This window comes from Mandrillus leucophaeus, unplaced genomic scaffold (genome assembly GCF_000951045.1).
Source record: "Mandrillus leucophaeus isolate KB7577 unplaced genomic scaffold, Mleu.le_1.0 Scaffold267, whole genome shotgun sequence".
Taxonomy (NCBI): Eukaryota; Metazoa; Chordata; class Mammalia; order Primates; family Cercopithecidae; genus Mandrillus; species Mandrillus leucophaeus.
The window spans coordinates 2,087,407-2,100,700 of NW_012102776.1; the positions used below are offsets into that span (position 1 = coordinate 2,087,407).

Sequence of the window (13,294 nt, forward strand, 5' to 3'; positions counted from 1 at the left end):
TGCCAAGGTCTGTTAAGTGAAAGAAATCAAAGAGCAAGGCAGTGTAACTTTGCATGGTAGCATTTTTATTTTGAAAGATTGTATTATGCTTGGTATGCATAAGATAGCTCTGGAAGGATTCAAGAAAGATCTGCTTGGTTACCTCTGAGAAAAGGAGTTAGATGTTGGAAACAGGGGTGGGAGGAAAATTGTTTATATTGCATAATGTCTTTTAACTTTTGGATTTCGTGTTGTGGCTAAGGTATTACCTATTAGAAATAAATAAAATGAGGTAATTTTAAAAATAAAGAAATCCTGTAAATTTTGACCAAATGTTGCTATTCATTAGCTTTATCTTAAACTCTCTGCATATGATCTTTCCTATACTTCTGGCTTTAAGAATAACCTCAATGTTGAAACCTTCCATATACATATATGTTTCATATATATGTGTGCGTATATATGTATATATGTGTACATATATATATATATATCTCCTCTCTTTTGCATTTCAGATGCCTTTAGCTCATAGGTGCTTGAATTTCTCTAACACATTTCAAAAATGGGCAAACATAAAAAATTCATCCCAACTCTTGCCCTTCTTTCACAAACCTTCTTCTCTCCAAGTGTTTCCCCATCTCAGTAAATGCCATCACCATCAGCTCTTATGCTCAAGCAAGCTACCTAGGAATTACTCTGAACATTTCCTTTTCTATCAAACTGCATATCTAATCCATCACTGAGTCCTGTTATCTATCTCATATCTATATATTCTACTCTCATCCCTAACTCTCCAGTGTGCTCATGTGGTCCAAGCCATCATCTCCCCACTTAGTCTCCACACTCCCTTTCAAAACATTCTTCAATGCCATTCCCTCAAAAGTTCTTCTAAAACTGTCTGGTTCAAAGTAGATCCTCCTTTTATTTTTTCCCTTTGTAACTCTTATGAAATTTACAATTGCATATTTATATTTGTGGTTATCTGCATGGATTCCTTCTGCTGGATTATAATCTCAATGAGGGCAGGGGGTTGTGTCCATTATTTTCAGGTTCTTATGCCTGCAACCTAGCATAATGTCTGGCACATGGAATATGATTTGTAAATTACTTTCAGATGAATGGATAAGTTAAAAAGGGAATGAGCTCTTATCATGTACCAGGCATTGTGCTAGAGACATTAGTTATGGATGATAAACGAATGTTAGAATCGTCATTTGCCAATGGGCATTTACCTCCAGGCACAGGCAGATACAAAATGAGTACAAGAGTATATTTTAACGTGTGAATAGGGTAGATATGAGGAAGTTTGCTTGCTAGGTCAGAGGAGGGACCTGTACTGAGGGAATTTATAAGTAAAAGGAAAAGATCAAAAACAAGTTTGATTTCCTCATCCCGTAAAATAAGGTGTGCAAATGAGGCAATTTGCTATGAGCACAGGATTCCCTTCACAGTTTTTCCTAGAGCCTGCTCTACAATGTCACGATCCCTCTCGATTTTTTGCCTTAAGTATGTCAGGACACATCAAATGTCTAGATGGTAGAAATAAGCATCCCATTTGCAGGGTTCATGAGGAGGGCAAGTTGTAGATTCTCTGCAGTTCTGGAACCCATTGTGAACGCCAAGCCGTGGAGACTCTAGTCTACTGACTGATCATGCTCAGCCCATAATGTGCCCAAATTGTGAGAACAACTTGCCCTTGAAACAAACAAAGACAACAATAAGATAAAATAACTGACAAATAATCTTTATTAAATAAGCAAATAGTCTACATAGATACAGTCACTTGTCTATTGCACATGACTGCTTCCCCTTCTCTTGGGAAAGATCACTCCACATGACAAGGTGCAAGCTAAGCAGCAGTTCATTTGAATGCCCTGTAATAATGTAAAGATGACCGGCAAGATACAGAGTTCACGCTCAAGTTCCCTTGAGTATGACTTGAGTCACAGCACAGGCAGGAGAAAACAAACCATTTCAATTCACAGAGACTTAGGTGAAGAATTATCAGCTTCATTTAAAGTTCCCATATGGTGCCTTCTACATATCTCTCTCAACAATTAAGCCAGCTGTTACTCTTCAAAGTGTGTGTCACTTTCTTTGCATTTGGGTCAAACTCCAATTGTGAAGATCCAGTGAAGAAATAAAAAAATCCTTCAAATACAGACAAGGGAAATAGTAAGACATTTTTTCCAAATAAAGACATTTGACAATATACAAAACTCAGAATCATAGAGAACTAAAAATAGAAAGTGTTTATAGAGTTTTACTTTATGTCAGGGACTATGCCAAGCTTGTTACATGAATTTATTTTCATTTATTTCTGCAAAAACCCTATGAGATTGTATGTCTAACTCCATTTACAGGTTGAACAAGTTGAGGTTTAGACAGATTCCGATGCTTGCTCAAGGTTACTCAGCAAGGAAGGATGGAGCCAGCACTCCATGCCAGCTCACTCTAACAACAAAGCCAGGTTCCAGGTTACAAGGTTATTCTGCTTCCGATCAGATAAATTCTCCACTTGCCTGGAAACTCTAATCACCTATTTCTTTCTTCCCCAAAAATCCTCCTCCCTTTTTCCTGCATTGCAGCCTAGGAAGCACAGCAACTATTTCAAAACAGCAGAGAACCCTTTAGTACTCTGCAAACATGGTGATCAGGTTACCTTTCAATAAAGATCATCAGCCTCTACTTACTTACCTTGAGTAAACTCTGGGCAATGGAAAGGTAAGTATTTGCAAATGACCGGCATGGGCAATGACTGACAACTCAGGAAAGACAGAAAAAAATCTCCCTGGGAATTAGTAGCAGCAATAAGATGGGGTGGAGGAGAAGGCCAGCTAACCAATATTAAATCTGGCCACACCATTTGATGGGATTTTTATGCTAACATGGTAATCTGAAATTCAAGCTTGACTTCACATGTTAGCTCGAGATGTGAGTAAGTGATGCTGGAACACTTTGATTTTACATGCACGGTTTTATATGCACGTATAAGATAAAGCAGCAAGATTTGTTAATTATCTTTATGGTTCCAAACAAGTTATTTTGTGAAGTAGTTCTATAATGAGTACAAATGTAGGCAAATCAAAATTTTGGGGAGGGAACTGGTCTTAAAAAACACTTGTTATTAAAAAGTTTCAATGCTCCTGTTGTCTCTGATATCATAGATGTTTCAAGTGCTCCATGGCCAACACAGTAAGTATCCTCTTACCAAATTCTTCAAAAACAGCATCAATCTTTGAGTCAATTCCTGGAAAGTCTTCAGCTATTTGCTTGGGAAAGCCTGGCTCCATGGAATTTCTCTTCTCATCAAATCTGTACCGAGTAAAAGAAACAGCTCAGTGTTCCATACAGGCCATGTTACCAAACACCTTAGATCATGGTAGGTTTAATGTGGAATTTTACTAAACTTTGTAAGTACTGCAAATAAACGCTAAGCATATTTGGGACTGTAGAAATATGTGACTTTAATCGTACTGCAAAGAGTTCTTAAAGCCATGTCTCCATCCAGAACAGGGGCAGCATCCTGCTGTATGTAGCACCTGCTGTTTGTCATCATATTTCTTAAGCCTGGACAGAAAGAATCTTAATCATCTTTCTGTCACAAAGACATGAAAGTGTGAACATATATATAAAGTGAATTGAATCAACATCTAAAGTGCAATTTTAACTCCCTACCACAATTGGCCCATATAGACCTGCCCTCCCCACCCTGCACATCTAAGTCTCCTATGGTGGCCTCCCGGGAAAAGAGATTAGGATTAGAAGCAAAGCACAGTATGTGTGTTTTTAGCCCATTGGCTGGATATCAGATGGTCGACCTCGATGTCTCAAAGTCTGGGCAAATGACCCAGGAATCAACCTGTCTGCGAGTGCTGGGTTGTATCCATAAACTGGACTGCTATTGCTCATCATCATCTCTTAAATGTGCCATCATTATCAGGCAGAGGTAACAAATGGGTGAGGTTAGAGGTAGCCCTTGGATATCATAGAGTAGTGTTAGGAAGACAAGACAAACGCACAATGAGACAGTAACAAACACAGAGAGACAGTGAGCCAAACTATAAGACAATGGGAAGGAAATGCTAAATGGTGGTCTGGATTCTCAGAACATTTTCCCAACGGGTCTAAAGTCCATGAGGGAAAGCTGCATGGAGGTGATAAGACTTGAGCCAGGACTTGAAGGATGGGCAGGATTTGAATAGGTTGAGGAGAGAAGAGGGGGCTTCAGGCAGTTGGGGCAACAGCACTAAGGGAAGCACCAGCCAACTGCATTTGGGACTCAAAGCAGGAGAGCTTAAGGTGCTGCTGTTTTAAAATAAGAACTTTCCCACAGTTGTCTGAAGTCCCATCCTTCCTACTAAGAGAGAAGCAGGCCTAAGGTTGGGGTGAGGGATTTCCTTAGAAAAAGAAACTAATGTCACTAATTAGGCTCCACGCAAAGTCATTTCTTTTGCATCTCACCTCCAATATTTGTCCTCTACAAAGAAATATGTTTTCTTCTTTTCCTTATCAGAAAAGGCTGCATCGATTTTCCTTACAGTTGCAGGGAAACCTAGGGTGTGGATGACTTTTGGGTATCCAGCTTGTACCTCATTTCCTCTGATGGCCCAGAACTGATTTCCTGTTAAATATAAATAATTCAGAGTCATATTGAATTATAACAGTTAAGCCCTTTAGCTTTAGAAATACACTTTAGCATCTTTGATTTTCATGGTAAAGAAGTAGCCCAAATTTTAGATTTAGTCACCAACTCACAGTGGGCTGTTCACAAAAATTTGCAGACTGAACGAATAAACCAAGGTCAAATGAGAGAATTTACAACTCTGGGTAATTTATCTTCCTGTCTTTATTTTTATCATCTATAAAATATAAATACAATCATATCAGCCCTGGTTATTTCTTCATTACCTTTGACTACTGTACTAGCCAGTACTTGATGTAGCAGGGAAAAGGAAAGTGTTGTTCAATTTCTTATGAGAGGGTTTATTTTAGCAAGTTAAACAAATGATGATGTAATAATTACCTTTAAAAATGAAAACAAGATCCTTGCTAGTAACTTCATATGCGGCATCCATGCCTGAAGGCAGAGACGGCCAAAATGAAGAGATCAAGTACAAGTCAGGCTCAAGCTTCCTGAGGGATTTGCGCCAAAAGTGCCTAAAATATATGTAAAAAGAAATGTAAATTGAAAAACAGTCTTTCACCTTTAGAATATTTTCCTCACCATCTTGCCTCATGCAACTTCCCCCATTCTCTCATCTTCTAGGCTGGATGACAGATAGAAATCAGGTATATTGCCATTAGAAAGTTTCTTTCCTTTTTCTTCAGAAGACTGCAGTGAGTCTCCTGTCATAGGTTTCCAGAGTAATGTCTTCTATGAAAGAAAAATTATTCTATCATGCAGATGAATTAGCCCAGCATAAGCTTTAACTACCTGCAATGTGTGCAAAACAGTGCATATGCTATACCCTCTTCCAAAAGCTGGGCAGTGTGTGTATACATGCATGTGCTGTATAAATATATTCTTATATACATGTAGAAAGATTCTCGAAGGATGCACAGAAAGTCTTGACTCTGGATGAATATAGGGGGAACTGGGAACTAAAGTTTTTAATTTTCTTCTCATTTGTGCTGTTTGAATGTTTGTCATGTGCGTATTGATCCATCAGTAGGTAAATTACTTGATTAAATGTAATGTTGATCCTGATGTCATTTTTAAAGGAAGTAAAAATAAAAGTATTATTCTAGAGATCTACTCACGCCTTTTGGAAAGTAACCGCGACTTAACACATTTGGAAATGGCAATTAGAAGACAGGAACCAGATCAGCCTGAGCCTTCAAATATGAATCTGGCAATTTTAGGAAAATGTGGGAAAAGGCAGCACCAGATCTAAATGATTCCAAGCTCAGAAGAAACGTTTTTGTTTTAAATGTTTAAAAATCTCTATCAAATTTCTGTGTGTTTTCCTTTCTAAGCATTGTAGACCAAAATGATAGGAAAATATAATTTTTCAGTCTGACCTGTCTTTAAAGAACAGGATTTCTCCCCGCAGAGTGCTGACGGCATCAAAAGACAAGGCAGGATCGCACGTGGCTGGTATCCCAGCTGCTGGAGGGACAGGGTCCGTGGGTACCAGGGGGTTCTCAGGGGATCCAGGGGGAGGTCCTAAAGGGAACATTAGGGGAAATGTGATACGTTTCAATATATGCCCGTTTGTGTGCTTTCCAAACATTCTCACGGTGCTTTCAGCTAAATGTAGCATTTGACAGCTCTTCTGAAGACCATCGTTGCAAAACCACAATGGCTACTTTTCCCAGCGTCACTCACCATAGAGGGACTGAATGCCATTTATATCATCTTGAGACAGGCGGAACCGAGTCAGGTCTGTGAGTGAGTGGTAGAGTGGGTACATCAAAGCTTCAGTGTTGGCTGAGTGAAAGAGACCCAGGGAATGGCCAAGTTCATGAGCAGCAACGAGGAATAAATTGATCCCTATTTAAGAAATCAAAAACAATAGTTACTTATTTTTTAAATACATGTACATTACACAGGTCTGCTGTGCATTGTATTGATTTTTGCTTCTTGGAACCACACAGGGCTTTTTACACCTTGTTTGTTGGTTAACTGAACAATTGACTAATTACACACTTAAGGGAAAGCTAAGTGTATTTTAAAACTCATACCTGAAATCAATCGTTGAGATTGATCCCCCCGAACCCACCCCCAGCCTCACAAGCATATTAACTCCAGAAGAACCAGGCCCCTTTTCTTGTACTCAGGAATGGAATGAACCCATTTGTTTAGCATATCAAATATTTACCTTCATTTGTCAATGCAAAGCTAAACACTGTTTTAATATATTTACATTTGCCATTTGTAGTCTCAGTTAAAGGAAACTATATTCATCTTAATTCATAATGTCTCAGTCTCATCATCATGAAGTACATATTGAGACTAAAAACATGAATAATGATACATGTCATAGAATTTGCAAAATTGGTTTAAAACACAGTACGCCCACTCATGCCTAACATTTGTCACAAAACAGATTTAGAATACATAAGAATACATAAACACTGGTTTTATTCAAAATTTTTTCCTTCTTTTTTTTTTTTTTTTTTTTTTTTTTGAGACAGAGTCTGCACTCCGGGCTGGAGTGCAGGGGCGCCATCTCGGGTCACTGCAAGCTCCGCCTCCCGGGTTCAGCCGTTCCCCTGCCTCAGCCTCCCAAGTTGCTGGGACTACAGGCGCCCGTCAGCATGCCTGGCTAATTTTTTGTATTTTTAGTGGAGATGGGGTTTCACTGTGTTAGCCAGGATGGTCTCGATCTCCTGACCTCGTCATCCACCCACCTCGGCCTCCCAAAGTGCTGGAATTACAGGGTGTGAGCCACCGTGCCCGGTCTTCCTTCATATTTTTAAAGACATCCATAATGCTAAAATTGGGAGGCACTGGGTAATTATGATCAATACGGTAAGTAAATCTACATTACTTTTGCTAGTATTACTTGTATAACTTGTAATGCTAGGAACAATCTCATTTGAGAGTTTGCAGGAAGATTTCTTTACAAGAATTCGTTAACTCAACCAAATCAAGAATTTTATCCAGGACTAAACTCACATTTGTACGTCCTACAGAGGTTTACATTTTCATTGTAAATCCCAGCTAAACCTCGGACATAGTATTGTTTTTCTATGTTTTTAGAAGCAGTGTTAATTGTTTTAGCTGGTTTTTTTGAAAACTTTGGATGTCATTCCCCAAAATATACAGTTATGAACTGAGAAACATTCTTCTGCCAAAACAGTTTGAACATTGTATTTGGGAGTTAGTCTTTTCCTTCAGAACAAGCCCATAAAAATTCTTTTAACCTAAAAGTACTAAAATAATGCCTCAGCCAGGAAAAAAAAAAAAAAAAGAATCTCAGTTTCTGAAATTTAATTCTGATTTCTGGTTTGAAGAGTAAAGAAGTAAATAGAGGAAATTACATAAGCAACATCAAGAGCACATTTAAGTGTAGATTCAGTGCAATATGCTATCCCTTGAATGTTTGCATTTCGATAGGATAAATTTTTCTTAATAATGGTTACCCTAGATCACAAAGATCCACAGTCATTAAAGAAATACTTAATGATATTTCCTATATTGTGCTTACCAATGTAGGAAAACTGTTAAAGCATCTGAAAATATTTTCAATAATAATTAAAACAAAAATATATTCTGCTGATCTCTGATCCACTGGAAAATCCAGAACATCTCTTTTCTTGAGCTTTCTTGGTTACTAAGAGGTTTCTACATATAAAAAAATTAATGCCAAAATCATTCTGAGAGATGTGTAACTAACCTGTTGTATCTTTTGTCCATTGTTCATCATCGTCAAAGTGGGCATCTCCATTAATCCCTGGCCCAGGGGCATAGGCATGAGCCAAAACATTTCCAGGTCCATCAAAAGGGTAAAAGTCTCCATGTTCTAGTAGGAAAAAAAATTATTGGAAAGATAGGTAATGAGGATCCCTTTTGGGCCTTTTCCAGTATAATAACAACAGATAGATGAATGGATACATTTTTGTTTGGTTTTATTTTGTGTTTTGCGTTTTTTGTTTTTGTTTTTTTTTTTTTGTACCTCTGACTGCGAAAGAGATCATTATATCAGCCTCTCCTTCATACAGCCTGGAGAATGTGAGTGGAGTCACCTCTTCCCAGACTTTCACAGCTTTCTCAATGGCAGAATCAATAGCATCTTCTGGCAAATCTCGTGTATAATTCACAATCCTGTAGGAGAAAAATTGAAGAGGATACTATTTTCTCCTATGACATAGTTTATAAAATTCTAATCTCATGTGAAAACCTCTCTGAACCATTACCTGTATGTAAGGTGGGTTTTCCTCCACTTCGGGATGCCAGGAAACGTCGTGAAGTGACCAACGTCAGGAACTCCACACCTGGGCTTACGCATCACCTCCAGAGTGTCAGAGTCCAGCTTCCCTGTCACCTCTAACCCAAGGAACTTCTGCATTTCTCGGATTTTTTTAACAACAGGACCACTGTCCTTTCTTCTAACAAACTGTTTCACATCTTTTTCAAGGTCGTAGTAGTTTTCTAGATATTGCTAACAGAATAAGTATAGTTTTTAGGTCATTCTTACAAATTTTACTATAACTCTCTATTTATAGTAAGTTTTTGCAGTTGCTCACTTTTCTTAAACTATTTGGAGTATTTCTCTAGTTTGCTGAAATAATACCAAGTTTTATAATACGATACTAGCAACATAAATATTTAGCTAAAATTACGTTGCATTTAAAAAAAACTGAAGATGTTCCAAAGTAAGATACGGTTCATCCACTCTCCACTTGTTATTCATGTGCCTTAAGCCCCAGTGCTGCTACTCGTATGGTGTTGTGTGATCTTAAGAAAACACCTAACCTTTCTGGCCTTTGTTTCTTCCTACATAAGAGGAGAAGCCCAAATGGTGTGATAATGAGACCGTTTCCACTTCCAACACTCTGTAACTCTCTATTCTTGACCTGTTCCTACACAGTACGCTCAAGCATTCTATGTGGGTTTTAAGACACACAGAATGGTTTGAGCTTACTGTGGAAGTTCCCCACCTGGCCAGGTCAGTTAGTGTTAATTACCTGAACAAAGTTCATGCTGGTGTCCTCATCCCTTGCAGCTCCATCCAACGGATAGGCTGAGCAAAGTGCCACACACAGCAACAGTAGGATGGGAAGACTCTTCATTTCCACCGGCTTTACTTAGCTCTATGTTGTCTCTATGCCTTGCTTTCTTGCCTGCCTCCGTGCAGGTCCACCCTCGGGAGCCCAGCTTTTAAAGAGTGACAGTGTTTGTTTGGATCATCCGCAGCTTGACTCATCCTTGCTTTCATCCAAATGGCAGCAGGACCATTTCCAAAAATTCCAAATTCCAAGTAGGATGATACAACCTACTTTACTAATTTCTCTTAACCTTCCCAATTTTGCAAGGCAGCATAATGATTAATCTCCAGGAAGTGCTTCCTGTCTTGGTAGAGGAGAAAACTGAAGCATTTTTTTTTCCCCCTCTGGAAAAATTGACTGGAGTTCTCCAGACAATTTATGTTTGTGTTTTTGAGAGAAGAAGTAGGCTGACTTGGTAAAAGTCAGAATTGTGCAGAACTTCTAAAAGGAGTTTTAAGAAAGACATTATAAAAGCAAAGAAAAGATGTAAGTGGAAAGTGTACATCTATAGCTATAGTCTATACTATATACAGTTATACTCAAAACATAGAAGATAATATCTAGAAGAAATTTAGAAGGGGTGATTTATTTTTTTGAAACTGATTTGTAATGGTTGTTATTGATTGTGACTGGATTTGCTGGTTCTTGAGGAGGAAAACCTCATGGGCAGAATAGAACAAAGAGGGTCTGTGAAAAAGAAGGAAGTATATTCCCTTTGGGTGGTTTTAATTCTGTACTCAATTTATTAAAGGGTGATGGGCCCATGTAGCTGCTCCATAAATAGTTGTAGAATTGAAATGAGTTACATTGCTCACTGGACTGAAATTCTCTCTGTCCTTGTCTTCTACACGTGTCTTATTCTCTTTCAATCTTTTCCCCTCCCCCCTAAATTCAAATTAGCAGATGCTTTGAAGTTGAAGAACAGAATCCATTCTAAATTCTCTCCTCGTGCTCTTCTGTTTTCTTCCTTTCTTTCTTTTCTGTTTCTTTGTCAAGTAAAATGTTGCTCACATTATTGGTATATAATAAATGCTTGAATGCAAGACTCAACATATTCAGAGGAAGACATTCTGTAAAACTTTCGTGGTCCTTTGGCCACCTGCCACCATCCATCTCCCCGACGTGTCCCTGATCACTACATTTTGTTTGTTCTTTCTTTCTTTGCTGACTTGCTTATTAGTTTGCTAAAGGGAAGAGCATCTGAGGAGTAACAACTCAGTAGAATGATGGATACAAATGTGCACTTATTAGACCTTTAATAAGTGCCCATTTTTCTTTCTCTCATTTACATCTCTTTTGCATTTTCTTCTTTGCTTTATTTTTTGTGTATTTCTTAATAAACATTGGAGAGATTTTACCCAACAAATTTAAAGGGATTTCTCTGTGGTATTAAGATCCCTATGTCTGAAGAGGCCCACACAGGTGATACCCTACTTGGGAGGGGGCTATACATCACACTTAAGCCTTCATTTTTAGACTAGATTCTGTCTAAAGATTTTTCAAATTTTATTTGAAAAATAGAGACAGAGGTCTCACTATGTTGCCCAGTCTGGTTTTGAACTCTGGGCTCAAGTGATTCTCCTGCCTCAATCTCTCAAAGTGCTAGGATTACAGACATGGGTCACTGAACCTGGCCTAAAGACATTTTAAGACTAATATTCTATGGTTCTCTATTCCTTTGAGGGGGGGAAAAACAACAACAACAGCAAAAAACGTGTCTTGTCCTGATTGAAATAAAGGGAAAGTATTTGGCCACACTGACATAAGGACAAGGAGAACAGAGTGGTGGTAGTGATGTGAATTCCAGGAAGAAACAGTGGAGGCCAACAGATAAAATACTAAGAGGTTAAAAGCATAGGAGCTGTGGCAGCTCTAATTCCTTCTAGATTAAGGTGTATCCTTTGTAAATTTTCTCTGGAGTTATAACTTACATAAAACATATTTAAAGTTTAGAAGAAAGCCTGATAGATAATATGTTTGCTTTTCCAACTGTTAAGATGTGATTGGCAAAATGGGCTGTGCTGTTACTGAACTAAATACACAAGTTTGCCATATTTTAAAACAGCTTCAGTGACATCCCTGGAAGATACTTCCCAAGTCCCAGGAAAAGTCATTAATTATTGTTCAATGGTACCTTGTACCTGCCTCTGCTACTGTATTTTCCACACTGTGCTGTAGTGAAATGGTTTATCTGTCTCTCTCCTTCTAATGTAAGCTACTTGAGGGTATGGACCATGCCTCATTTGATTCTGTATTCCTAATACTTAGCATGGTATCTGATATGTAGTAGGTAACCAAAAATTACTTAGAGAACTAAATAATATATTAGTTATGACTGAAAGGCTCACAGCAAATGTCAAACAGGTAAATTAAAAGTCAGAAAATCCACAAATCATGCAGACGTTTCTAGATTTGCAGATTCTACATGTCATATATACTAAATATTCTAAAAACTAAATTTTTAAAAAGTTGTATTTCCACAAGAAAGATCAAGTTATCATCTAAAGTCTCTCTAATATATAATTGAAGTCCTCATTCATATGTCTGCAGAACACTCAAACTAATCTTGTAGAACCAGGAGTTTTCTAACCGTGCATGAGACAGTCAAATTGCATTTTGTAGAGTACGTTTTAAAAACCAATGGAGTAATAAGAAGGAATAGGTAAAATTAAAGAGCAACTGAGTGTAAGAAGGAAGGGAGGGAGAAGGAGGGAGAAGAGAAGTGGGGAGGAAGAGGAAGTGAGGGGAGGAAGAGAGCAAACACTCCAGGTGTAGAAGGAGGAACTGAATACCAGGAGGAAAAAAAGTGGGCATTTCCAGCAAGAAATGAAAATGACTGTTCCACAGAACAATCATTTGTTATATGATTAAATAAATACAAGGGTCAGATAATGGCTAGTTTTATAAATCTGAACTCCCAGGGATCAGAGGCTTAGAATTAAATTTACATTCAATCTAATCCTTGGATTTAAAAACTGGCAGTGAATCCAGGTAACATTCTATCTCATAACTTTTCACATTTGTCTTCCTATTTGTCACACTTCTCCATGACTAATCAGACATGATTGTGCAGGATCCTTCAGACTTCTAGCTGATAACTGATATAAACATTATTTCAACTATACATTCATTTATCAAGTGTGTGAGTCTCAAGGGCTCCAGAATACCCAAACTTAGAGTGTAGATTTGAAGATAAAATTTAGAAAATTTTAATAAAACAAAAAAAAACCTGACCAAATTAGCTATTTAAAAGCAGGAAAGAAAGAAGAAAGGAAGAAAGGGAAGGAGCGAGAGGAAGGAAGGAAGGAAGGAAGGAAGGAAGGAAGGAAGGAAGGAGGGAGGAGCAAACGAAGCAGGGATGGAGGGAGGGAAGGATGGAGGGAGGGAGGGAATATAACCTAGCCAAGGAGAGAATCCCCTATATAATTAATTCTATAAGAAATAGGTCTGGTGTGGTGGCTCCTGCCTATAATACCAGCACTTTGGGAGGCTGAGATAGGAGGATCGCTTGAGCCCAGAAGTTCAAGACCCGTCTAGGCAACATAGGGAGACCTCAGCTGCACAAAAAAATGAAAATAGCCACTTGTAGTGCACATCT

At 38.2% G+C, this 13,294-nt stretch overlaps 1 protein-coding gene across 1 annotated transcript; it reads right to left on the reverse strand.

Annotated features, from left to right (window-relative positions):
- Positions 1-1,702: 1,702 nt before the first annotated feature.
- On the reverse strand, positions 1,703-9,977 carry MMP3 (matrix metallopeptidase 3). The gene is made up of 10 exons (XM_011984406.1): positions 9,616-9,977; positions 8,845-9,089; positions 8,604-8,752; positions 8,325-8,450; positions 6,311-6,475; positions 6,004-6,148; positions 5,006-5,139; positions 4,444-4,603; positions 3,191-3,294; positions 1,703-2,130 (listed from the first exon to the last, which is right to left on the reverse strand). Exons 1-10 carry the CDS (start codon positions 9,718-9,720, stop codon positions 2,030-2,032), a joined length of 1,434 nt encoding a protein of 477 aa, XP_011839796.1. The 5' UTR covers positions 9,721-9,977; the 3' UTR covers positions 1,703-2,029.
- Between the last annotated feature and the right edge of the window lie 3,317 nt (positions 9,978-13,294).